General features: G+C 45.7%; 1 protein-coding gene across 1 annotated transcript in view; it reads right to left on the bottom strand.

The window, feature by feature from the left end:
• The window catches only part of PID1 (phosphotyrosine interaction domain containing 1), a 214,255-nt gene extending 192,200 nt beyond the window's left edge, over positions 1 to 22,055 (bottom strand). The window contains exon 1 of the mRNA XM_036997802.2: positions 21,730 to 22,055. Within this exon, the coding sequence (XP_036853697.1) occupies positions 21,730 to 21,759 (30 nt within the window). The 5' untranslated portion in view covers positions 21,760 to 22,055. The remainder of the gene's footprint in view (positions 1 to 21,729) is intronic.
• Positions 22,056 to 25,676: the final 3,621 nt, after the last annotated feature.

Raw genomic sequence — 25,676 nt, 5'->3', positions numbered from 1 at the left:
GGTTCTCTTCATCCACAACCCAAGAAATGCATTTTGATGACCATCTAATGCAAAGATAATGCCCTCTTAACCATAAGCCAAAAAACAAAGAACAGAGAAAAGAAATAATTTTTCAAAGCCCCCCAAAAAACAATGGCTTTGAAGCAACAGTCGAATTTGTCTGTGTCCAATTCAGCTGTGACTTCCAGCCCACCCAGATCCTACAGCCACTGAAAAGGAAAATGCGAGGAAAGAAAGGGGGTGATCACCCCCCCAGAAAGCTATCACAAATGCCTAAAATCCTCAGCAGTTAGCAAGAGTTCAAAAAAAGGAGAAAATGCAGAAAGGGCCCAAAATTGCACGGCAAGTCTACCTCACTTGAAGAGATCCCTGCAAATTAACTTTTATTTTCAAAAGACTCCCTCCAAGTGTTCATTGAACGCTTGCCCTACTCCAAGGTACCCTGCCAGCATGCGTCCCCTCCTGTTCAGAGTACACACGTATCTCACGGGTCAGCCTCTGTTCAACAAGGGCATTAAATTACATTATGAAGAAAAACGCCAGGTTTCCTGGGCCAACAAATAAAGATATCAGCACTGAGTCTACTATTTACCATTAACACAACGGAGAGAAGGACATACCAATCAGCAGGTTTCTGGACTGCATTCTTCATTCTCTAGACTGCCTTCCTCCCAGAAAACCACGAGCTGCATCATTCAGTGTGTCAACATCCTAAAACAGACATTGGCTGTACTCTGTACATGAATATTTAAATATAATTTCAGTTTCCCTAAGAGGATTCCCACAGGGGGAACACTACTTTGCATTTTCTTTGGTGGTATGACACTCCCAAATTTGCACTTTTGCAAAGCCATTCATTTTCTACAAAGCATTGGGCTCCCACAGGAAAGATAAGGAGGTGGGCAGTGAAGTGGGAGGGGGCTGCCCAAACTAACCGATACCAGATGAACTTCCCTGGATCCAGAGGGCTTTGTTTTGAAGATTTCTGCCTTGTATTCAATCAAAGTGGCAAAGCAGGTCTTGAGCACTAGAAAACTACACTCTCTACCCAGAAAGTCAGGTCTGCCAAAGTTGGAGGTCTTTAACTTTCTGGGCTAAAGAACCCACAATGTCCTAGAGTGAACTTAGGGAGCCATTCACATTTTTACCAACAACTACAAATGTTTCTCAAGAACTGAAGTTCAGACAGCCTGAGACCATGTCTTTTCAGCTCTGTTGCCCAAACAGCTGCTGGCATCACTGACACTATCTCTACCCAAGGCTCAGGAACAAGACGGATTCATTCCCAAATGTGTACCAAAATGACTTTATTTGTTTTGGATGCAGGAAAAGCATCATTACTTAAAATGACACTGTGCTTTTTCAGGACAGAGATTTGGCAGGAGAGTAAGGGTGACAGCCAAGTTATAAAAAAAACCTTAAGATTTATAGCAGATGCCAATAGCAGGGCTACACCCTTATAAACAAGGAGGACAAGAACCATTCTCCAACGATAGGCCGGAACATGGAAGCTGTGGATCAGGACTGTAGGAAATTAGGATTATTTCTGTTCAGTGGCACTAAGTAAGGAAGGGTATGTGCATAAAAATTCCAGGGAAAAAAAGAAGGTTTTCATCCTTCTTCATCAGCTAGTTAAGCAGGAACACTTTTTACAAGCCACGTGTAGCCATAAGGAAGGACGTGCATGCATGCATGGGTTTCTGATTGGTATCCTGGAGATCCTTCAAGCATTGCTTTCTCACTCTTCTCCAAACATATGTTCCGCTCCACACATTACAGTTTGTGAAATAGAATTTGAAGACTGAACATCAATGGGGTCAAGGAAAATTCTACCTGTCTATCAACCAGAGTTTGTGGTTGCAAACAGCAGACACCAACTCCAGCCCACCTGAGCAGGAAAAAACAATAACTTGTTGTAATGACACTGGATTGAAAGGGGAACAGAGGGACTAAATTCAGAAAGGACAGGAACCAAGCAGCTCCTGGGGTCTGTGCAGCGGGACTACAGTTTCTTCAGATCAAGGTAGGAAAAATTATTCATTTGGGCTACTTTCAGCCTTTTTGCCACCTTGCTCAGGACTTCAACTCATGAGAGAAAGTATCTGATGAATCTAGACATTTGGAGCACACATCAACCCCACAGCTAAAGGAAGGAGCTGGCTGACAGTCCCCTCTCAAACCCAAGCGAGGTCCCCCACTAGAGAGGGGGAAGAATAGTTTCCAAAAATGAAATGATGATACTATTACTAGAAGATGAAAATGAGGAAGGCAGAAAATAAAAAACACAGATGTCTACTTCTACTGCAACATAGCAGTCTTAGCATTCCTACTGAACTGTTTATTTTCTTCAGCTTTGGCAAAAACTACAATTAATACTATTGCCTGATTGTCCGTTACAATGTTCCAGAGAGAACCAGGGTCTTCAAATTTAGGAAGAAATCTGGGGCTACAGCTAAGCTGATGTATGTTCTCCTATAAGGAGAGCTAAGTAATTCATCATGTTTCTCATCTTACTTAGGCTGCCAGGAAGCTCAGAGCTAAAAGTTTCAATTACAGTAGGATCCTGAGCCTAGGTTTTCAGGTACAATTAATCCTTCATTATATGATTGGTATTTGAGGGGTTTAATTTCAGTCTTCTTTTAATGTTTCAATGGCTATTTCTTTTACTAAGAAGTACTTCAAAAGCATTTAAATTTTTCTCTATACTAACCAAAAGCCAATCTTTTCAGAACCATATGAGGATCTATCATATATATACATTTTCTGAGCTTTGAGATTGGCCAGGACCTTTGTATTCCCCAGCCAACATCATCTCTTCCCCTTTTTTGGTACTGGAGAGTTAACCTTGTGCAGCAGAAACTGTTTCCAATGAATTTCTGGTTTTAAATGGTGTTCCAGGAAAAACAGATTAGGTTAGATGGATACATAATAATAGGTAGACCTAACTCTGAGTCTGCTTATAGTGTGCAGTAATTTTTAGAACAGTTATCAATAAAGTTCATAAACTTTTATGGGAAAGGGGAGAAGCAAGAGAGAACTGGTCCAAACTTGTAATTGGACAACCCAGCTCAGAGGGGTGATGGAAATCTGGGGAGCCAAGAAGGGCACAGCATTTGCACCTTTGGGAACCCCATAGATTTGTTGGCTGGGTAGGGGGGTTGGGGAGAGGTCTGATTCTTGTCTTGAAGCTCAAGTCACTTTCTGATTAATTCCATGTACCTTTAATACTAAAAATAATCAGAATCCCATAATTCTGCTGGAAGGGGCAGAATTAAGTAGAACAGTAGGATACTTGGGATGGTAAGCAAAACGTGCAGATCTGCTCCCGGGATGATCAGAAAAATCTGCAGCGTGCTTTTTGCATGTTCTTTTGGTGGAAACGGGGATTCTCAAATGTGAAAGTGCTGCCACTATGACAGATGTCTTTCAAGTTGGGTTTCCTGAAATAGCATTAGAACGGTTCTTCATAGGCTGATAATCTGTGAGGAAAATGTGGAAGTCCATTAAATTAAAAGACTACTCCCCACCCTCTCAATTTCCCCCTTTTTGGAAAGCAATCTGTTCCAGTGTTTGGCAGTAAAAATGCCCAAAATGAGCCAATACTCATAACAATGAGAAATTTTCATTGCCTGGTGTGGCATACATAGGAAACAGCGATCTGCATTTAGGGAGACGTTGGAGAGGCCCCCCACTTTGGCCTGGAAGCCCTCCCATGTGCTCAAGATTATAAAATAGGTTATGTAATGGTGTTTCTACTTCCCACGTCCTTTCGCCCAGGATCTCTCCACTGCAATTACACAAAGTCCAACACACAGCTTCTGAAAAAGAGGGGAGAACTGGCCTCCAGGTAGCTGAAGGTGGCCTACCCTGAGTCGTGTTTGGAGAGCAATGAATGACATTAAACAAAGCCTAAGCACAGAATCACCTACCACCCAGGCCTTTACGAGCCAGGAGACCAATAATTTGGACCTGATTCCAAGGACTGCAGGAATTGGGGATTCAGAATTAATTAAGTTCTCCCCCAACCAAAGGAAGGAGCTGAACTAGAAGGGAGTCCTAACCCAAGCACCCACAGGGCCCATCAGGTTATGTGAAATAGTGGCACATGCTCTGGAAGGCCTGGGACAAGCCGGAGGACACATCCCATCCACATGGAACAGCAGCTGGTCAGTGGTCACTATGAGAGAATCCAGGCCCACTGTGGTCTGACCTTCCTATTTGGGGAAGAGAATCCAGATTTCCTTATAAATTCCTCTAATTTTTCAATCCTGGACACTAATTTATAAAGGTTTCTATATACACTTAAAGTGCCAAAGGAAACATTTTTATAAGGTAAAGCCAAACCTCAGGCCCACAGTTTGTCAAACTAAAGGAGGTCAGGCTCTATACTGAAGGGCCCTGGACTGCGGTGCCCCTGTACCAAGGGCCTGCTCACCTCCCATGGAGATTCACGGGGTTTTGGGGTGCTGAAGGTTCAAGTCCCAGAGCAAACCAGCTCAGTGTGTCCCACCTACCGCTCCCAAACCTATGCAAAGACTGAACCCTTTGTGGCAAGATTCATGTGAGCAGTTCACCGAACGTGTGCTCCACAGAGAACACTCTAGCCGACACTAAACCTCTGTTATCCACCTGGCCTAAAACACCACATGGCCATCCTACTTTACTGTTATCTGAAGCAGAGGAGGAAATTAGCATCTACTGACTCCCAATAATGTGCCAGCCACCATGCTCAGCTCTTTGTATTCCATTTCTCAGTTAACAGGCAGGAGTTAAATATTATTTCCCCAATTTAAAGCTGAGAAAACATAAATCAGAGGCCCTGAAGTAACCACTAACAAGTGAGGCAGCCAAGAGTTGTGTCCACAGCTGCTGATTAAAAGCCCATGGTCTCACCAATATTCAGTAGCTTAAGGGGCTGCCAGAGGCTAACTTGTAGCCTAAAGAAATATTCTCTTGTCCCCTCCCATTTCCTCCAAACTGCTCACCTTGGTGGCTTTTGGTCTACTTTTCTTTTTTCCCCTCAAAGTTTCCCACCTCTTCATCTGAGAACTGCCCTTGCTCAAAGGAATAATGTATCAGTAGCTAACAGCCGCACGGAACACGTGACAGACCAGTGACTTGCGTGGTGCGCACGTACAAGCCAGGGACAGCGCTGCCTGTGGGACTTACCCCACCTTCCTTTCTTCCTCTCTTTTTTTGCCTGCACGTCCTGTACCCTTCCACTCCCCAGTTTCCCCTCTTCCTGGCTTCCCTGCCCACCTGCAATCCCTTACCTCAACCTATTTCATTGCTTTCCTTCACCCTCAAAGTGAATACAGGTAGGAACAGAAGTCTAGCATTTTATGTGCCATACTTAGGGGTGACCACACATCCTGCTTTGCCAGGAGACTGGAGGTTTATGCCTGCTATTCTAGTTAACTATTAACAGTAACCCCATCCCCTCAGTAGGACCTCAGATTGGACAATATGCCTCATGATCTCCTTGCATATTTATTAAACAAAATAATACTTCTGTTTAATAGAGTATGGGTCAAATGCCTCGAATTTTCCTCCTTGAGCCTGTCTCAACTTTTTCATTGCCACATTCCTGAGAAAAATACCTGTTTCATAAGAATTCCAGACCCCATATCTGCTAGGCATATTACCTACACAGACTAGAACCAACACCCACTCATGGTTTCACATGATGTATTGTCTCTTGTTTTCTGTGGCAGGTGGAAGAATGGCAAGAAGGGGGCCCCACTAGTCACAGGAATCAGAGTCCTGGAAATGCACCCTTTCAACTGCAAATACTCCCGAGTCTACTGGCCTCTAAGGCTGGAGCAAGGCGCTGGGACACAGCACTAAAAAAAGACCTCAGGGAACTGAGCCCGAGGGAAATCTGGCTAGAAAACCAATTTAGAAAGAGGTCTGGAACACACCCCTAGGAGGAAGGATCCACAAGGCACCAGCTGGAACTTTCCGCTCCTTGGTCTGGGTTCCTTCTCTTGCTCAACTGCGAGTTTCACTAAGATCTTTAGGCAAACTGAGATTGACAGAAAATGTCATTTCGAGAACTAAATGATGAAATATTTTTAAAGGGGTGAATGGAACTCTAAGAAAAACACAGAGGGCATTATTTACATTCTGGATTAGAGTTTAAGTATCCAGTCAAGAGAAGACAAAAGCTACAGAGAATCCACAAAGTAAGGACAGAAACTGTGTATCACTTAGTTCTCCAAACATCTAGCACTAAGCCCAGGAATACAAAAGAATATTTCCCATGCACTTTTTTCTTACAACTGTAAAACTATAAAATAGGTATAGTGGATATATAATAAACCATGCAATTTCAGAAGTTTTGACATATGTATAAGCCCATGAAATCATCACCATAATCAAGATGTTGCACAAATCCATCACTCCCAAAGCTTTGTTCAAGCTCTTTTTGAATCCTTTCCTCCCATCCCATCCTCAAGCAGCTAGTCAGTCATCTGCTTTCAACCCCTTTACATCCCCATCAGCAGTACGGGAGTTCCAGTTCCTCCATATCCTCACCAACACTTAGTATGGTTGAGGTCTGCTTAATCATAGCTATTCTATAGTTGTGTGGTGGTATTTCATTGCGGTTTTAATTTGCATTTACGTAATGATTAATGGTGTTCACATCCTTTCACCTGCTTATTTCCTGTGCATATAACTTTTTTGTTCAAATAATTTGCTTATTTTTTTAATTGAGTTATTTTGTCTTCTTATTATTGAGTTTTGACAATTCTTTATACATCCTTGGACACAAGCCCTTCACTGCAGATATAGGATTTTCAAGTATTTTTCTCCTAATCTGTGTCTTATTTTTTCTTTTTCTGGTAAATATCTTTTAAAAGGCAGAAGTTTTTACCTTTGATGAAGTACAACATATCAAATTTTTCTTTTATCAACTGTGTTTTTGTTATTGTTCTAGAAAATCTTTACCCATTCAAAGAAACTTTTTGGTGGTGTGATGGATCTGCTCATTACCTTGATTGTAGTAATGTTTACCCTGATATACATACATATACAAAGATTTTCTGCTGTTTCGGACAAAAAGTTCCATGGTTTCAGCTTTTAAATTTAGGTTTATGATGAAACTATGAGTAAATTTTTGTATCTAGTACGGATTGCAGTTTTGGGTTTTTGTTGTTTTGTATATGGATATCCAATTGTCCCAGCACCATTTGTTGAAGAGTATCCTTTCTCCAGCAATCTGTCTTCTTTGCACCTTTGTCAGAATTATACAAACCTCTAGGGAAAAAGCAGAACTCTCAAAAAAAGGCCCTGATTGACAGCTGCTGAAGTTTAAAATGTGCATAGTCTTTGATTCAGCAATTCAAACCATGGAAGTCCACTCTAAAGAAATACAAGCACAGGATGTGAGAATATGCCTAAATACTTGTAACAGCATTATTTACAACAGAGTAAAAACAAAAGGACATGGACATACTCCCTAATAGAAGGACTGAATAAATCCCAGGCCAACTCCAGCACGAAATCAATCTAGGTATTAAAAATAGTGAGTTGAAGCTACACACAGTTGAAGGTACCAGAAGAATACCTATGAAACATGTTAAAAAGTGCAAATGAGAATTGCAAATTAATCTATTATATAGATTAGGTAGTCTATGATTATATTCTTGAAATACATGACAAAAACCTAAATATGTATCCATATGTTCATATATGTTTGCAAAAAGCTGGGGAAGTTGTAGAAAAATAACTACCAGACTCATGATATTACATTTCTTCCATGCGTAGATTTTGGAATAGGGAAAGGGGCAAGATTATTACCTTCTTTACCTATTTCTAAACTGTCTAATTTGTTGCCTTGTTACCTTAAGCAGACATTATTTTGTAATTTTTAATCAAATCAAGTATAAAATAGTAGCCATGACATGCAGCAGATCTGCCACTCCATTTCACATCCACGCCACCAGTTGGAAAGAATTCTTACTGCCTTTTTTTTTTTTCATTTTGGTGGTTGAAGTAGGGAGAAATATATTGGTGCATGGGAAATTCCACACTAAGTGTTAAGGGCTGAATATTGTCCCCCCAGAAATTCAAATATTGAGATCCAAACCCCAATCACCTTAGAATGTGATTTTATTTAGAAATAGAATCATTGCAGATGTAATTTGTTAGGCTGAGAGCATACCAGATTAGGGTGGGCCCCTCATCCAGTATGACTGGTGTCTTTGTAAAAACGTAAATTTGGATAGAGGCACCCACACAGGGAGACTGCCACACGACAGTGGAGTGGTACTGCCAAAACCCAGGAATGTCTCTGCTTGCCAGCAAACCACAGAAGTCAGGAGGGAGGCACAAAACAGTCTCCCTCCAAGCCCTCAGAAAGAACCAACCCTGTTCACACCTTGATTTCGAGTCCAGCCTCCAGATATGTGAGACAATATATTTCTGTTGCTTAAGCCACCCAGCCTGTGGCACTTTGCTAGGACAGCCCTAGGAAATTAACACACTAAGCTGCCAAGAATTTAAGTCCCAAGCCAAATAGTTACCATCAGTACAATCACAGCCCCCTGCTCAGTTCCCAGGGAACAGCCTCAGGAGACCTGGAAAGTACAGTGTGGGGAAGTTGGGGTTCCTATGGCCAGGATCCTCACTGAACTTAAACCACCTGATGATGTAACTGGCCTGTTGCTAGACTACCGGTTCCACACCTTTAGGCAATAAGCTTTATTGCACTACATAGAGAGCTCGGCCCAGTGCTCGACCTACTGCCTGGAGAACAAGCGGGTAATAAACCCTTTCACCCCAAAGAACGTTTTGCTATCAATTTCTTTGGTCACATTGAATCCATAGCAAACTTGCCCAGGGCTGAAACCCATTGACAAGACAATTGGTGAAGTTGGCAGGGATCATTGTTGACCGAGGAAAAAGACAGGCTGCCCTTAGGGGAGGGGTGCTTCAGCCAGCTGCCCCTGTGAATGGGGAGAGAGTGGATTGTCCCCCAGGGGGTATGTGGTCTGAGGTGGCTTGCCTCCTAGAGGACTGGGCCCCACCCCAGGACTGGAGGCAAGTGGACTTGACACCTGAGGCAGTAGGGACAGTCCTTGGTATAGTATGTAGGTCTTTTGAGAGACAGAGTGCCCTTGAGGCAGTGGGGACTGTGGGTTGGCTGCTTCTCACAGTATTAAAAAAGGCTACAGGAGAGTAGGACATACTCCTGAGAAAGACCCAGCAGCTGAAAGTTCCCCAAGGAGAGGAGCAGCCCCCTCCCCAGGTCATGGAGCACTCTATGCTCTGCCCTATACTCAGGCTGAGCTGGTGGATTTGGGCTCCCGGTTTAGGCAGAAGCCCTCGGAGTCAATATCAGCTTGGCTCCTGCATCTGTGGGACTTAGGGATGAGTGGAAGTGTTCTGTCAGGATCAGAGATCGTAAAGCTGGCTTCCCTGACAGTGCAGCCCACCTTGAGGCAGTGATTACAAAATGCACATCAGACCCCAGGGAGTCACTCCCTCCTCAATTGGCTTATGGCTGCACTTCGTGCTGTGTGGCCCCATCAGGGTGATCTACCATCCTCTCCCATTAGATGGCAGACGTATGCTGAGCTCCAACAGGTGTTATGAGAGCTAGGCATAAGAAATGCCATCTAAAGTCCAGAAAATTATGGCCCAGATGAAGAGATTTTCACTACTGGTATGAGAAATATCGTGCTTCCAATGGCTCCCACAGCCCTCTTTGGGTCTCTAGTGACCATTCTTTCCCCTCACTTAGGGCAGCCCATAAGCAAGGTGACACATACAGTAGCAGACTTAAGAGAGGCTGAAGCAATGAGAATAGGGGAAGAAATAAGGTCTGCTACTCATAAGAAGAATTTAAAGGGCCCCATGAAGGTTACGAGGACCCAGATGTGGGTTGATTTAATACAAGCAGGAGCAGATGGAAGGAAATTAGATGGGAAGTCAAATAGGATCTTACTGGAGCTATGGCAACAACTGAAACCAGAGCAGCAGTTCCAGCCATTAAGACCAAAGAGGCAGAGGTCAGAGACAGAGCCACGAGTCCGGCCTGGGTGTTTGCAAGACTTCCTTCTGGAGAGTGAGCCAACCTCACTTGAGCCCACACAGGAATATGATATAAGGGAACACAGTTTGACTGGGGGAAGGTCGAGATATCTGCCCTGAGGGACCAGGGGTGACCAGAGGTCACATGTTGAAATAGCTATCCATTGTTCCCCAGTGAACATACCACATGTCCTGGCCCTGGTGGACACAGGGGCTGAATGTTAACTGATTCATGGTAACCCTGGGCAGTTTCCCAGTACCTCCACTATCATTAAATGGATACAAGGGGGAAGGCTATCAGAGTGAAAAAAGTCCAAATCCCTTTGGGAACAGGGCGTCTAACCCCAAAAGAGTATACTGTGTATATATCTCCTATCCCTGGGTATATTTTGGGGATTGACATCCTGCAGGGTCTGTGGTTGCAGACCACTGCAGGTGAGTTCAGACTGAGAGTACGTGTGGTGAAGGCAGTTCTGAGGGGGCATGCTAGGCACCTGCCCATAGCTTTGCCTGTGCCTTGATGGGTGACTAATACCAAACAATATAAACTGCCTGGAAGGCATAAAGAGATTGGAGAAACTCTCCAGGAGCTGGAAAAGGTGGGTATTATGAAGCCCACCCATAGTCCTTTCAATTCCCCAGTGTGGCCAGTAAAAAAGCCAGATGGCTCCTGGTGTATGACTGTGGATTACAGAGAACTGAATAAAGTCATAACCCCTATGCATGCTGCTGTCCCCTCTATTGCAGGCCTGATGGATACCCTCAGCTATAAACTAGGAACATACCATTATGTGGTAGATCTTGCTAATGCCTTCTTTTCCATTGACATTGAGCAGGAAAGTCAGAAACTGTTTGCCTTCATGTGGGAAGGATGGCAATGGACTTTCACCATCCTTCCACAGGGATACCTCCACAGCCCCACCATCTGTCATAGACTTGTGTAGCCCAGGACTTGCCTCCATGGGAGAAACCACCAATGGTATGGCTGTACCATTATATTGATGATTTCATGCTCACGTCTGATTCTCTTTCAGATCTAGAAGGTGCAGCGCCTTGACTGCTGCAACATCTACAGGAGAAAGGATGGACTGTGAACAGCACCAAGGTTCAGGGACCTGGTTTTTCTGTAAAATGCTTGGGGGTCATCTGGTCCAGTAAGACCAAAGTTATACCAGAAGCAGTTATAGATAAAGTCCAGGTCTTTCCTACCCTTACAACTGTAGCACTGCTATAGGAGTTTTTGGGTCTTCTAGGCTACTGGAGAGTGTTTATCCTGCACTTGGCACAAACTCTTAAGCCCTTATACTGGTTGGTACAAAAGGGCATCAGGTGGGACTGTGATGAGACATGTGTGTCTGCCTTTATTACTGCAAAACGGGCATCAAGACCAAGTAGGCCTTGAGTGTGACAGACCCATCAAGGCGCTGTGAGCTGGATGTTCATGTGACTGAAGACGGTTATTGCTGGGGTCTCTGGCAGTGGCTTGAATGAACTCACCAACCTATTGGATTCTGGTCACAACTCTGGAAAGGGGCAGAGCTACAATACACTTTGATAGAAAAACTGGCTGCAAACCCATCACTGGAATGGTCCTGATAAAGGTAATAACCACCTATCCCATCTTGGGGTGGGTACAAGACTGGACCCAAAAGCCAAGGAGTGGTGTGGCACAAACGCCCACACTGGCCAAGTGGGGTGCCTACCTACAGCAGTGCAGTGCCCTCTCTAGTAGCCCCTTGAGTGAAGAACTCCAATGCTTGTTGGGGCTGGTGACATATACTAGTGAAAAGCAGGAAGAACTTGCTTTTGAACCATTAGTAACAGAGAGTCCCTATAGGGAGGGAAGAGCCCCTATACCCAAAGATGCATGGTGCACAGATGGCTCCAGTCATGGGCAGCCCCCAAAATGGAGGGCCATAGCTTTCCATCCTAAGACTGAGACAATATGGATAGAAGATGGTGAGGGGAATAGCAGCCAATGGGCAGAGTTGCAGGCTTGTGGCTTGTGTTCAGCAAGGAGCCCTCCCCTATTGTTGTCTGTACTGACAGCTGGGCTGTCTATCGGGGCTTGACCCTGTGGCTACCAACCTGGTACCATGCCAACTGGCTGGTTGGTCACCGACCCCTTTGGGGGCAAGAGTTGTGGCAAGACTTATGGGCTTGTGGTCAGACTAAAATAATTACAGTATACCATGTGACATTTGCCACTGGCATTGCCAGGAAATGATGAGGCAGATAAATTGGCCCAGATACATTGGTTAGAAGGAAAGCCTGACTCTGATGCAGCCCAATGGTTACATCAGCATTTGTTGCATGCAGGGCAAAAGACAATGTGGGCTGTAGCCTGTCAGTGGAGCTTGCCTTTGACCTTTGAAGAAGTTAGTAGAGTCCGGAAGGAGTGTGTCATGTGCTCCAAAAAGGACTTACACTGAGTTCCACAGCAACATGGGACAATAGCTAAGGGGCCTATACCCCTCATTAGGTGGCAGATAGACTACATTGGGCCTCTACCTGTGTCAGAAAGACATCAGTAAGCCATGACTTGTGTGGACACAGTTACTGGACTTCTGGTTGCTTTTCCTACCCGTTGTGCAGACCAGCAGATGACCAAAAGAGACCTGGAGCGTCTCTTTGCTGCCTATGGCCTACCACAGGTAATTGAGAGTGATCAGGGCACCCATTTTACTGGACATACACTGCAAGAATGGGTGTGACTGCTGGGAATCGTATGGCAGCTTCATGTGCCATACAATCTTACCACAGTAGAGGCATGATAGAGAGGCACAATGGCTTGTTAAAGTCCAGACTAACGTCAGATACCAGTAGTCTGCGGGGATGGTCAGTCCACTTATGGACTGTGCTATGGCATTTGAATGAGAGACCCTGAAAAGGAGCCCTGAGCCCCCTAGACAGGTTAAGACTCATGGCTGCCTCCCCTGCAAAACTGCAAGTACAAACCAAGGAAGAATCACTGAAACTGAGGTTCGGCCACCAGAATAACATCTTGCTGTCAGCACCAACAGCACTGAACCCCAGCGACTCCATTGAGTGGACATGGCCTTGGACCTTTCAACACATAGACCAATGATGGCTGGCTCTCCTGGCACCTTTGGGACAAGGCCAGGAAGCTAGCTTCCTGTGTATTCCTGGAATAACAGCAGAGTGGCCCCCAAAGGTCACAGTAGTATATCCTGAATGGCCAGAAGGTAGGAGCATCTTAATGGGGAGTTTTGTTTTATATTTATGGCCAGTGTGTGCACCTCCAGTAGCATATAGACCCTTCAGTAACTCCTACAGGGAAAGGAGTAAAAGTATGGTATACTAGCCCTGGAAGGGACCCCCCTCCTCCTATAGTCCTATCACAGGACCACTCTCTTGCATGCATCCTACCTGATGGACAAGATGACAAGATCTGCCTATGTTGGTGTCATTAAAACATGTGTCTTATTGCCCCTAAAGTCTTTGTGGATTGGGAACTTCCTCTGGCTTGAGGATTATTATAATTTTTTTGTTATTAGGAACCTCCTCTGGCTTGAAGATTATTGTAATTTTTGTTACCTGTATCCAAATTTTGTTGTATCTTAATTTTTGTTATTATCTCTTAGTTGTTGTTATCCTCTGTTACTATTGTGGAATCTGGTTACAGTGTTCCAGCTTTCTCGCACAGGGACCACTGCCGAAGATTGAAAGCATGTAGATTGTAAGGCGAGAATCCTGGAGGGATGGAGTGTGGAGAAGTTGGGGTTCCTATAGCCAGGATCCTCACTGAACTTAAACCACCTGATGATGTAACTGGCCTGTTGCTAGGCTACCACTTCCACACGTTTAGGCAATACACTATTATTGCACTATATAGAGAGCTTGGTTCAGTGCTCTGGGCGGAGGCAGAGACACTAGTGCTCAACCTACCACTGGGAGAACAAGCCGGGTAATAAACCCTTTCACCCCAAAGAACGTTTTGCTGTCAATTTCTTTGGTCACGTTGAATCCATAGTGAACTTGCCCAGGGCTGAAACCCATTGGCAAGACACACAGGCAGTCCCACTCCCCCTCGGCACAGGTGGCTTGTACACCAGGGTGTCATGCACAACTAAGAAAAAGCATGCAGCAGGCAGAAAAGACTACGGAATCTGCGTCTTTCTCCTCAAATGCACAATTACAAAGAAACTGTGAGGAAGGACTTGTCAGGAAAAGATCAGGACAGATCTATTCTTGCAGACAAATAAGGAGCCAGTTCTTCTGGCAACTCTCCACTTGTCTCCCTTCTTAGGCACACAGGCGGTAATCCCTCTCTCTTAAGAAAGAGAATGAGAAGGAAATTAGCATTTTAAAACTTGACAGAGGCTTTACTCTTATAAATGCAAACCCAAAGAGTAGCTCCACACTAATCCAGCCTCTTTGCCTTCCTTGGGATTGGAAACCTCTGTGCCATCGCGGCTACTGCAATAAGAAAGGAACCTGCCTGGGAAAGCCTGTGTTGTGACTCCTCGTGACACTGCTTTTTCATCATGAAAGTGAGTTCCACGACAGCAATAGGTTCTTCATTAAGATAATTTATACAGTTAGTTAACAAGCATTTGGAAACAAATCAAAATATCCCCAGATACAAATAATCAACCAGACAGTCTGAGGCTCTCCTGGAGGCCAATCTGAAATGGATTCTGAAGTCAACTTACACTGTTGTCCTTGTTGGAAAGAGGCAAGTCCCAGAGTCTGGCTACCCAGAGACCCTGCAGAAACCCTCATATCCGACTGTTGCAAGGATGAAACCCTCGTCTGCCCTTGGTCTCTGGAAAAGTGTCACTGAGATCTGTCTTAACGCAACTATCTTTCACATCACAGCCCATAATTTCAATTCCCACAGTCAACTGTGAAGCACATTTCCTGTGTTTTAGAGGAGGCTCCCTTTAGCCATGCAGCACACAAGGTGCTCGATGTCGGCTGCCCTTGCCTAGGAGGCAGAAGAAGCCATTGTTCAGGTGTTCTCTAAGGTCAGTTCTCATTTTTTTCAAACCCACTGTTAAATAGGTTAAGACTCAGCATAAAAAAAGCATGCTATGTAGACACATTCATTTTGTCCCAGTTTATGAAAGGCAGGCATACCCAGCCCTCTGGAAATACAGAGACAGAACAAGTCAAAAGGCAATATGGTTTCAGTAGTGTATGAGTTTCCTGCAGCTGCTATAACAAAGTACCACAGACTGGGTGCTTTAAAACAACAGAAATTTATTCTCTTACAGTTCTAGAGGGTGAAAATCTAAAATCAAGATGTTGGCAGGGCCACATTCCCTCCAAAGGCCCTAAGGAAGGAAATTTCCTTAATTCTTCTAACTTCTGGTGGTTGCCAGCAGCCTTGGCCTCCCTTGGCTGTCTTCCCTGCCTCTATCTTCACATGGCTTTCTTTCCTATGTCTTCAAATCCCTCGTCATAAGGACACCAGTCACTGAATTTAGGGTTTACCCTAATCCACTATGACCTCATCTTAATTCAATTACATCTGCACAGACCCTATTTCCAAATAAGGCAACATTCACAGGTTACAAGGTTAGGGCTTCAATACATCCTTTGGGGGGCTAAAACTCAACCCACAACAGTGCATAAGACATGGAGGCCAGGAAGTGAACCTGAATCTTGGTCCCTTAGCAGCCATGTCAGTTAGCAAGGCCAAAGGTGCAAGCAATAAAATACCCCACTAATACACAGGCTTCAACAAGCAGGAGGACGTGGTCTTTCCCTCACTACTGGAGCCTCCCTTATCAAAGCACAACCTCAGCTGCAACAAATGAGGGGACAGGGAGAAGGCCTAGGCCACCGGGCATGGGAAAGATGACCTCGGCAAGATGAGGGACCCACGTGACATCAGCATTAAGTGACAGAGCCGGCTGAGACTTTGGAAGCACCAAAATATGCTAAAGGCACAAAAAAAAGTCTGCCTGATTCCCAACACTGTCCTTTTCCAGTCCTTGGCCTGAGGGTTTAGACCGGGTGATAAATTCGATGCTTTATCACCAGTTAGCAGCTAAATTGGGATCAGACCTTTTTTTTAAGTTAACATAAAATGATAGTAACTAATTCTACTAGACTCTAAGGAGATCTTTAGACAAACATCTCAACTATTTCTTCTTGCTCCACTTAAACAAAGCCTCCGTTTAGATTTGTGCCCAAGGGGGTCGAGGGAAGCACACTGCAGTCATTGAATGTTTCTGGACTAATTTTGTTTGCTGACCACTGAGAGTCCCTGAACTGCTGCTGTTCCAGGCATCAAACAGCCCTAGGGAGGCGAGCCTGCTCTCCAGTGGCCTTGGGGTTGTCCAGGGCTGACTCTTCCAGGATCCAGTTTATAGGACTAATTTACATGGTAGAGTCCATACAGAGGGAAGGGGGGAGGAGAAGGCTTATCCGGAACATGAAACAAAATGCAAAAGTTGCCTAACACTCCAAGATAAGCCAGTAGAGTCAACTTTGAACATACCCATTAGGCAATGGATACCCAGGGGGCAGAGAGTTTTCCCCAAGGCTCGCATTTTGCAAGTCACATGGTAGAGATTTTGCTGACAAATTTCTGAGAAAGACCCAATGATGTAAGGTAACATTTTGCTACTGAGAGACCCCCAAATTAAGGATAACTCCAAGTTTTCTTTATGAACAATAAGGCCCAATGCTTTGTGCTTGCTTACTCAACTATGAGAGATGGAAAGAATAGAAAAATTTGGAATTAATTTAAGGAGAAACCTGTGCCCAGGTAAGAATAGCTATGGCTTATTTCTAACCAATTGCTCTTGAGCTCTCCAACCTTTTCCCTCCCTTTCCCCCATTTTTGTTCTAAACGTGGAATGACTCCAGACGTGATCAGGCTTGATTACCAGCATTCAACATCTCTAGTTTGGATGAATGCCATGGGCTCCAGTTGAAGAGACTCTTAAATGGCACTTGGGAAGTTCAATTTAAGGACGACATTGCAGCCTACTTTCCACAGATATGTGGACCACCAAAAAGAAGGTATCCCTAGGTCAACACAGGCAACCAACCACTCCACTTCAACAAAAAACATGACAGCATGTCTGAGCCAATGAGGCCACTTGCTCTAATTCTATTGATTAATAACAACAGCACCAGTAAGTGAAGAGCTTCCTGCATTCTCATCTTCTGCACCACAGAGAAGCAGGTAAGAAGTAAGCTCAGGAGTCAAACTGCCTGGTTCAAATTCCAGCTCAGCTCACTTCCAACTGTCCAGCCTTGGCCAAATCATTTACCCTCTCTAGCTTTATCTACGAAATGTGAATAAACGTGGGTACAGGAGGTAAATGAGCTAGATAATTAAAATAAAACTCCTTAGCACAGAGCCACGCACACAGCACATACTCCATAAAAGCAGACTGCTGTCATTATCTTCCCTGCTCTGTGTCCCTTATGTCAGTTTGCTCTGCTTAGAAAGTGTCATATTTGCCAAGGTTATTCCCCTGCCTGATGGGACTGGTCTAGTGGTCTCCAACTGACCTTCTAGAGGATTCTGCTGTCTCACATCTAAGAGAAAATGTGGAAGTGGCATAACAGAGAAATAAGTCCAGAACAATCCCCACTCCAAGTCGAAGTGAAATCTACCAGCTACGACAATGCAGAGGAAGTACAAGATCATCCTGGGGAGGGAGTACTCTGACCTCCTAAAATCTCCAAATATTATTCAGTTAAAAACTTAAGCTTTTTTCTACCCTGATGGACAGTGACTGTGAAGGGGTATGTGGGGGACTTGGTGAAGGGGGGAGCCTAGTAAACATAATGTTCTTCATGTAATTGTAGATTAATGATACCAAAAGAAAAAAAAAAGAACTGCTCCTAAAAAAAAAAAACCTTAAACTTTTTTACCAGCCCAGAGTCTAAGAAGAAACCAGAAAGATTCCTAGGATCTGGCTTTCTCTCTACCCTTCCTCATTCCACCCTTGTTGGAAATGCCAATGCACAGGTATCAGACAAAAATGAGAGTGAAAAAAATGTGGTAAAGCAAACAGAATGGTCCAAGCTGGGAAGCCAAGAGCCAGCTGATGGATAAAAGTTCTGTACTTTCTAAATCTGTCATGAAGAAATGTTAGTCTCAGGAAAGACCAGCAGATGATTAAATTGGAACCTTTATAGAAAGCCTTATAAGAAGATGGTTACACACAGACTCTACCATCAGAATATGCTAGAACTTGTTCCCCATACGTTCCTACTATCACATTCCACTCCACCTTTATAATAACTATACCACAGGCAAGGGTGTGTGGGCCTCCTTTGTTTCAAACTCTGTCTCATTCATCTTTCTCCTGCTCTCCTCCTTTCCCAGCCTCCAGAAAAATGAATCTGGTGGCCCACTGAAGACATACGGTCTGAAGAAGTGCACATTCCGTATGGCCAAGTGTGTCCCCACTCTCATACGCATAAGTCACTCTGATGGACCGGCCCAGCCCAGTAATTAACACAGTCAGGAAACCCATGAAAAATTTAAAATATCGAGGCCAGAAGTAATCTCATCGCTATTTAAAAAAACACCACCACTTAGCCTTTTTCTACTGAAAAGTCCCCTTTGCTTTCCTGAAAGAGCCTGTTTCAAATCTGCTTCTTTAAAAATTTGCAACTTGTCCGAGTCCCTCCAAGACAAAAAAAAAAAGTGCACTGTGCAGGGGAGAATGGGAAGAGGGAAGGATTCATATTTGCTCATTTCAAAAAAGCAGGGGTGGTCGTTTAAATCTTCCTATCCCTTCGGATCCTATTATATTTTTAACGGCAGAAGCTCCCAGCCAGGGCTCGAGTGGGATGCAACAGCAGTTTTAACATTCAAGGGAGCAGATGAACTTGCCGCCGTTTGTGTGACTGAATGAGAAATTACCCAGCTCAGCCCTGCTTGGGGCAACGTGTCGCTCGCTTCGCCAGTGCTGGATTTGGGTCAAACAGCTAAATCTCAAACCAGACAATATCAGCATCATTTTGTTTTGCAAAGCAGCAGGTATTGGTAAATGATGCTCAAACCTGACCAAAGATGCCATTTCCTGAGCAAGGGAGCTGGTTGCTGGACTCAGATGAGAGAGTGACTGGATTCAGTCCTGCCACACTCCCAGGGCCACAGGCCCTCTGGATGGGCATCTGATAGGGGCTTGTAAAATCGATTAAGAAAAGATACTGGGCTTTTCTTGCCTTGCCTCTTTCGTTTCTGGATATTTGTACAATAAATTGACTCCTCAGTCCTATTAGGAACCTCTGGGAAGGCTTCTCTAAAGCATTGTCTTCACTCCAGCTCATCTAAAGTGAATGTTTGCATTAAAAATTAATGAGGTTGTATGAGAAGGTTAAAAAGATTTGTGCCAGGAGGGTGGGGCTTTGACTTCATTCATTACTGCCCCATGAACACGATTTCCATCGCCACCTTCATGGCCGCAGAATCTAGGCATGGTAACGCATCCCATTCCCTGAGAAATCGGAAACGTCCTTCTATATGGTGGTGTCTTGAGGGCAAAAAGGGGAAGAAGAAACCCCAGACAGCAAACAGAAATCATGACAAAGACAACCACAAGGAATGTAAATAAAATATTAGAGGCAGCTCACTCACCACCTCACCCACACCAGCCACCTTCCCCGGAAGCAAAAAGTGAAAACATACTAGTTGTGTTTTTTAAAAAGAGTAGAGCTGCTACTGGGGAAAGAAGGCATGAATATGGAAAAGATTTTTCTACCCTTGGCTCAGTTTTATAATGACAAGGTTTGAGACATACTTTTAAAAGAGAATCGGGACTGTTTACCAATTTAAATGTGGGGAGTATGAAGTTGAACCCCGTGTTGATAAGTACATCCCAACAGAGGTTTGATCTCAGTGATAAGCCCTGTTCTCCTGAGCTTTCAAACACCCAAAGCCCAGGCTCGCTCAACGTGACACCTCAAAATGAAATAAACGCATTGCAAATGCAGACTGTAATAAGCCAGACTCAAGCCAAATGCACATGTGTACATTTCACTGAAGAGCCAGGACATTTCCAGCAAGGAACGATCGCCACGGAGAACGCAAGCCAGAGCTCTCGCCTGCCAAGGGTCACGTGCTCTGGAGCGCACAGGAGTCCCTAAATGAAACAGGCCAATAGAAGCAGCGTCAGGAGACAAAATCCACAAACTCCACAAAGGAATGGATCGCCAGGCCATAAAAGCCACCTGAAGGAACTCTGACCTCATCTCTCTAAGGACTTCCAAGAGCCACTCTCCTCCCTTGAATGGGGAACGCTCCACTTGCACCTGCACCTCAATCACTCTCCCTTCTAGAAGGGAATCCAAGCCCTGAGCTGAAGGAGGAATTCAAATGCACAACTGGTGACTGGTGCTACCACCAAAATACATTAACATCACCTTTGGCCAATCGTTCAGAGCCTGCTGTTAATGTTCTCTTAGTAAGACAAGGAGGCAGTTAGAGGCTGGTCACCCACCACCCCATCTCCAAGGCTAACGGGCCCTTTTCTTGTTTAGTCTGTTTGAGACCCAGGGGAATTGGCCCGGTGTCGGCTCCTGTTAATGTTAACCCATTCCCGTAAATTTCAGGCCCAGGGAGGCTTGCAAAGAAGGGCCTGTGGAGCACGTGTTTCTGCTAAACGCAATGCCCTCTGCAGGTGAATCCTCAGTATAAGCATTTACAGGCAAAGGTGAGCCTCTCCCAGCACCTGAGGGATCATCTGTGTGGAGCTTTCAATTTTCATTGAGAAACCTCCCAAGCCAGCCAGGGCTCCCAGCCTCCACTGTCCTAAGTGTTCAGACCGGCTCTGCCTCCAGCAGCTCTCTATTTTACTACTAAAACACTTCTTCAAAGTTCACTATGAAACAATATGGCTCTGAGCCTGCCAAAAGTTTAACTGCAGGTTTCAGTGGATTTTATCTGGCTGGGTAGCTGCCCTCCCCCTTGAGAAAATCTGCAGGCAAAGGCAGTCCTCAAACCTTGTGGTCAGAGCTATTCCAGGGTCCCAGGCGTCACTGCATGATCTCCCCTCGGGCAAAGTCCCTCTTTCTCACTTGGACCCTCTTCCCCAATCCCTAGCTTCAGAATCCACATGAAAGGCAATTTGGCATCTCAGACACAGCACTAAAAAACTTCTGATGGGATGACCCGGACATAACTATTCCTGAACTTAATTTTTTATTTTAAAATATCTGGGGTAGCTTGGGTTCAGGGGAGATGAGGGGAGAGTGCCAGCAAATAGGGAAAAAATGAAATAAAATAAGTAGCATACCATGACCAAGCCAAACCAAGCTTAATATTTCCAAATTATATTGGCAAATGGACGCCTTCACAAATCATTTGTCTTCCCTGGCGACAAAAAACAAAAAATCTGGATGCAAAAACCCTAACCTCAGACCATTAAGCTGTGTCAGTGCAATACAATCCAATACAATCTAAAATTGCTGGTCAGAAAAGTCCAACCTTCCTTAGACCAACATGCACACAAACACCCCAAGCTGAAAGTTGTCCCGCCTGAAGCGATGCGTTCGTCAATTTCATCGCCCCCCTCGCCCCGCCAGGGTGCCCCGCGCTGGGCTGAGCCGACGGCACCAGGCTCTTACTCGTGCGTGGTACGCGACCGCTTCGGGCAAATCCCTCCAAGTGGGCAGACGCGCCACCTCGGCCCCTCCGGCCCGGACACCTCCTCCTCCAGACTGGCCCCCCGCCATCCCGGTGCCCCTTACCTGCAGGCGCTCGGTGGCCGGCTGCCACATCTTCCAGCCGCGGGGTTTGGCAGGGGAGACGCTGGCGTGACTCTGGAGGGCGCCGGGGTACGAGGAGCTGCGGTCCCGCTTTACATGTGGGTGGGGGTCCGCGCGACGTGCGTCCTGGAGCCAGTGGGCGCAGGGGGCCGCGAGCAGGAGGAGGCGGCGCGGCGCACGGCTGCCGGCAACTTGTGGGCACGGCCGCGCCGCTGTCCTGGCGCAGCTGCGAGAGGACTGCGCAGCTCCGCCCGGCCCGCGAGCGCACGGCGGCGGCGGCCGCTCCCTCCCCCTCCCCCGCCGCCGCCGCCGCCCGGACCTGCGCGCTCTGAGCATGCCCGGGGCCCGCACCCGCTCGAGGCCCGCTCCCGGGGCCGCAGATCCCCGCCCGGGCCGCGGCCAAGCCCAGCCGGCGGCCCGCTGCCCGCGGCGCCCGGGCGGGATGGCGTTTGGGAGGAGGGGACAGGCGGGCCCGGAGAGCGGGTCTGCCTGAAGGAGAAGCCGTAGCCCCCTGGGGGCTCCAGCCTCGGTTCAGCAGGGGGCTCTGAATCCCCCGTGTCTTGCCAGGCACTGCGCTGCGTTACACACTTCCATTCATTTGTCCCACTCACGTTAACTGAGCACTTATTACATTTCGGCCCCCATGCTGGCTTCTGAGGATACCGCGTGCAGAGGACAGAAGCCATGCTGGCTTCTGAGGATACCGCGTGCAATCCTCCTCTCCTGAGCTGGTTCTGGTTAGGGGTGGGGACAACCAATGACCAAAAAACACATGAATGGGTGCTGGGTCAGGGTGATAAAAGTTAAGAAGGAAATAGAAGGGGAGAGAAGAGCTTCATAGGGGAACTTCCGTAAGACCACCAAAATGGGCCTGATAAGCAGCAACACTCGGCGGTGAACTGGGGCGCCTGTACCTGGGTGAGGGCCCCCATCCTGCAGCTCTCCCGAGGCCTGCAGGAGCTGCAGGGAGCTCTGAAACCCCCAGATAAGTCGGGGGCCGCTGGGGGTTCCAAGCCTGGAGGTTGGCAAGTGTTGGCCACCGCAGAATCACTAGTCCTAAAAAGGCCTGGCTCTTGCCATTCTCTTGACAACTGGACAAGTATTAATATCCCATCACGTGGATGAAATAAAGGAGGCTTGCAGAGTTCAAGGCACTGTAGGGTGACACCACCAGTGAGTGGCTTGGGGAGCGCACCTCGGACGACTTGGAGGCTGGTGCACCTGCCACATGCCTCTAACTGCTCTGCCCATGGAAACACCTGAGGAAAAGAGGGACCGTGTGGGGCTGGGAGTAGGGGGCACTCAGCAGGATGGCAATGCCAAGCGGAGTCTGGAGGGCTGCTGACGAGTGTGGGAGGAAATGCTGAGGGACAGAAGTAATAATAGTGGGGAAGGGGAACAGTGTATAGGAACCCAAGGCTCCTGGGAGTCAGGGTCCAGGTGGCAGAGGGGCTGGCAGGGGAAGAGTCCTGATACCATATGGCCCTGGGGCGGGTGCATGTGCACAGACCGGGTCCTGAGCTGCTGCTGTGCTGTCAAAGTTAACTCCCTAGGTCCAGAAGGCTCTGTCCATTACCACGCACAGGTAGAGTGGTTTCTGGGTATCAGAGTGTGCCACAATCCAGCTCTCAGCTCATCAGATCCTCTCAGCAACGGATGGACAGAAACCCCTATCTTCCAAGGCTTGGGGAGCAGGTGATTGGTGGAGTCACCCAGAGGAGAGCCACAGGGCAGTAATCCAGATCCGCAGCTTCAGGCAGCTACTTCTGGACCACACAGTTGTTCATTGGTGCCACCTGCCCTGGCAGGCCCAAGGCCCTCGGGGCCCTAGGAGCCTCTGGCAAAGCCACAGAGGTGCTCTCCAGACACATCTTTCTCTCTGCGTGGCCACAGCCCTCTGGATCTGCCAGAAAACCACCATGAGGATTTACATTCTCACGTACTTCCCCAGGCCCTACCACCTGCTCTGGGCCAGTAAAGAAATCCCGTCTGACGAGGTGTGTGTGCTCCAGCCCTGTGCAGAAATACATCTCAGATGCTTTGTCAGGTGGTCTCCCTTTTGAGATGATATTTTTACTTTTCTAATAACTCATCCTGCATACCTCCTACACCTAGAAAATTATTGACAATAATAAACTTTCCCAGCCTCCTAATACTCTTTTATCAAATCCCAAAGCAAAAAGAGGTTCATTACAGAAATCTAGAAAATCCAAATATGCATATTAAACCTCTCAGGAAGGTTTAAAACAGGAATATTCAGTTGCCAGGGATGTCTTCAGACTTGAGCTTTGAAACCATCCTCAGCTACAGATGCTTCTGTAGAAAAGTGATTTTGTTTTAAATAGCAGCGGGATGAGATAACAGCCTAAATTCAAATCCCATTAGAGCGTTAAATCCTGTCTTCTCACCTCTGAGTGTAATTAATTATTATGACTCAGTAATACAGCTTTGAGTTCAGAGTATGGTGCTATTTAAAGAGAAAAGGCTTCATCTCTGTAAAGATCGCTTTCAGTTACCAGTCCCACTATGCAAACAGATTCTGTAAGGTAGAGAATGTGTTTAAACTTAAACGACACTTCTGTTTCAATTGCCTTTATACCATGAATCAGGAGACTGCGGGGTGGGAGGCGGGTAGAAGGGAGAGCGTAGGTGGAGGCCCCACTCTCAAGTCTTCCCCAGCAGGAGGACCCTGCAATAGAGGGTGAGGGAAATAGAGACACCTACTGGCTAGAGCCGGGATGTGCATGCCCATCTCTCCTAGGGCGGCTCCCGGGTGGTCACACCCTCACCGTCCTGATGAGTCTGAAAGTGCTTTTTGCAATGGAAACGAGACTTTCTTAGCAGAGGGCCATTCTTTAAATAAGCAGAAAATGTTTGGGTACAATGAGTAGAAATATTAGGCACATAAGTAGGTGCCTAATTTCATATATGAGTCAATAACTATCTAAGCAGTTCTTCTCTTAATAAATACCATTTCAAGAAAAATGACAAAAAAAAAGGAAAAAAGATTGACAAGGTTCAGAAGAGTTATAAATGTTTGTCCAGAAAAAGAATCACAACGATCCCCTGAAATTTTTGTAAGCAGATTAAATCGAGTTCATGATTCTGAGCTCTAAGGCAAGAAACCTAAAAGTCCACATCAGAATAGTGAATTAAATTATGGTCCAGCATACCAAAGAAATATTAAAATATCATGTAGCCATTAAAGAGGATAATTATGAAGCTGTATCACAGCTGAAAAATTGCTTATGGTGTATAGATTTTTAAAAGGCTAAAATGTGCATAATTTGAATACCTGTATAAAATGTATGTCAATCTGAATAACCAGAAAGAAGCTAGGATGATGGGGGGAATCAGGTTGAATTTCCAGCTTTCAAGCTATCTCGGTGATGCCTTCTGGCAAGTCATTTGCCTTGCTGAATCTCAGATTCTCCATCTGTAAAAGGTGATAAGAGTACTTTAATATATTCAGATTATTGAGAGCCATGAATGAGTTAATGTGTGCAATGTGCCTGGCACATGGTTGGTGTGTGGAACACACTAGTCTTCATCCCAGTACTTTTCTCCCTCTACTTATTATTGAAATGACTAAATTTTCACAAAGAGGCATGTGTTCCTTGTGGTTAAGTCTTTTCTACTTAGAATATTTGTGGATTTCAATGATTTGGTTTAGTTTCTCACACAAAAGTGCTAAACTGTATTAAAACTCATTTACATTTCCAATTTAATCAGATGGCCTGCAAAATTTCTTATAGCTTTAAGTTTAGTAGAGCGAGATTTGGAAGGTCCTTCTTATGGTATCATTAACTTTATTTAAAAAATCACGAAAACAGCAGTAGATGAGCAATATGGACAAGTCTGAAAATTCTTTAAACCTCCCTGTAATGATGGAGCCTGGCTCTTACCCTTGCACAGTGAGTGACAGGTGT

The sequence above is a fragment of the Manis javanica genome, chromosome 12 (genome assembly GCF_040802235.1).
Source record: "Manis javanica isolate MJ-LG chromosome 12, MJ_LKY, whole genome shotgun sequence".
NCBI lineage: Eukaryota > Metazoa > Chordata > Mammalia > Pholidota > Manidae > Manis > Manis javanica.
This window is presented reverse-complemented; position numbering and strand designations above follow the sequence as displayed.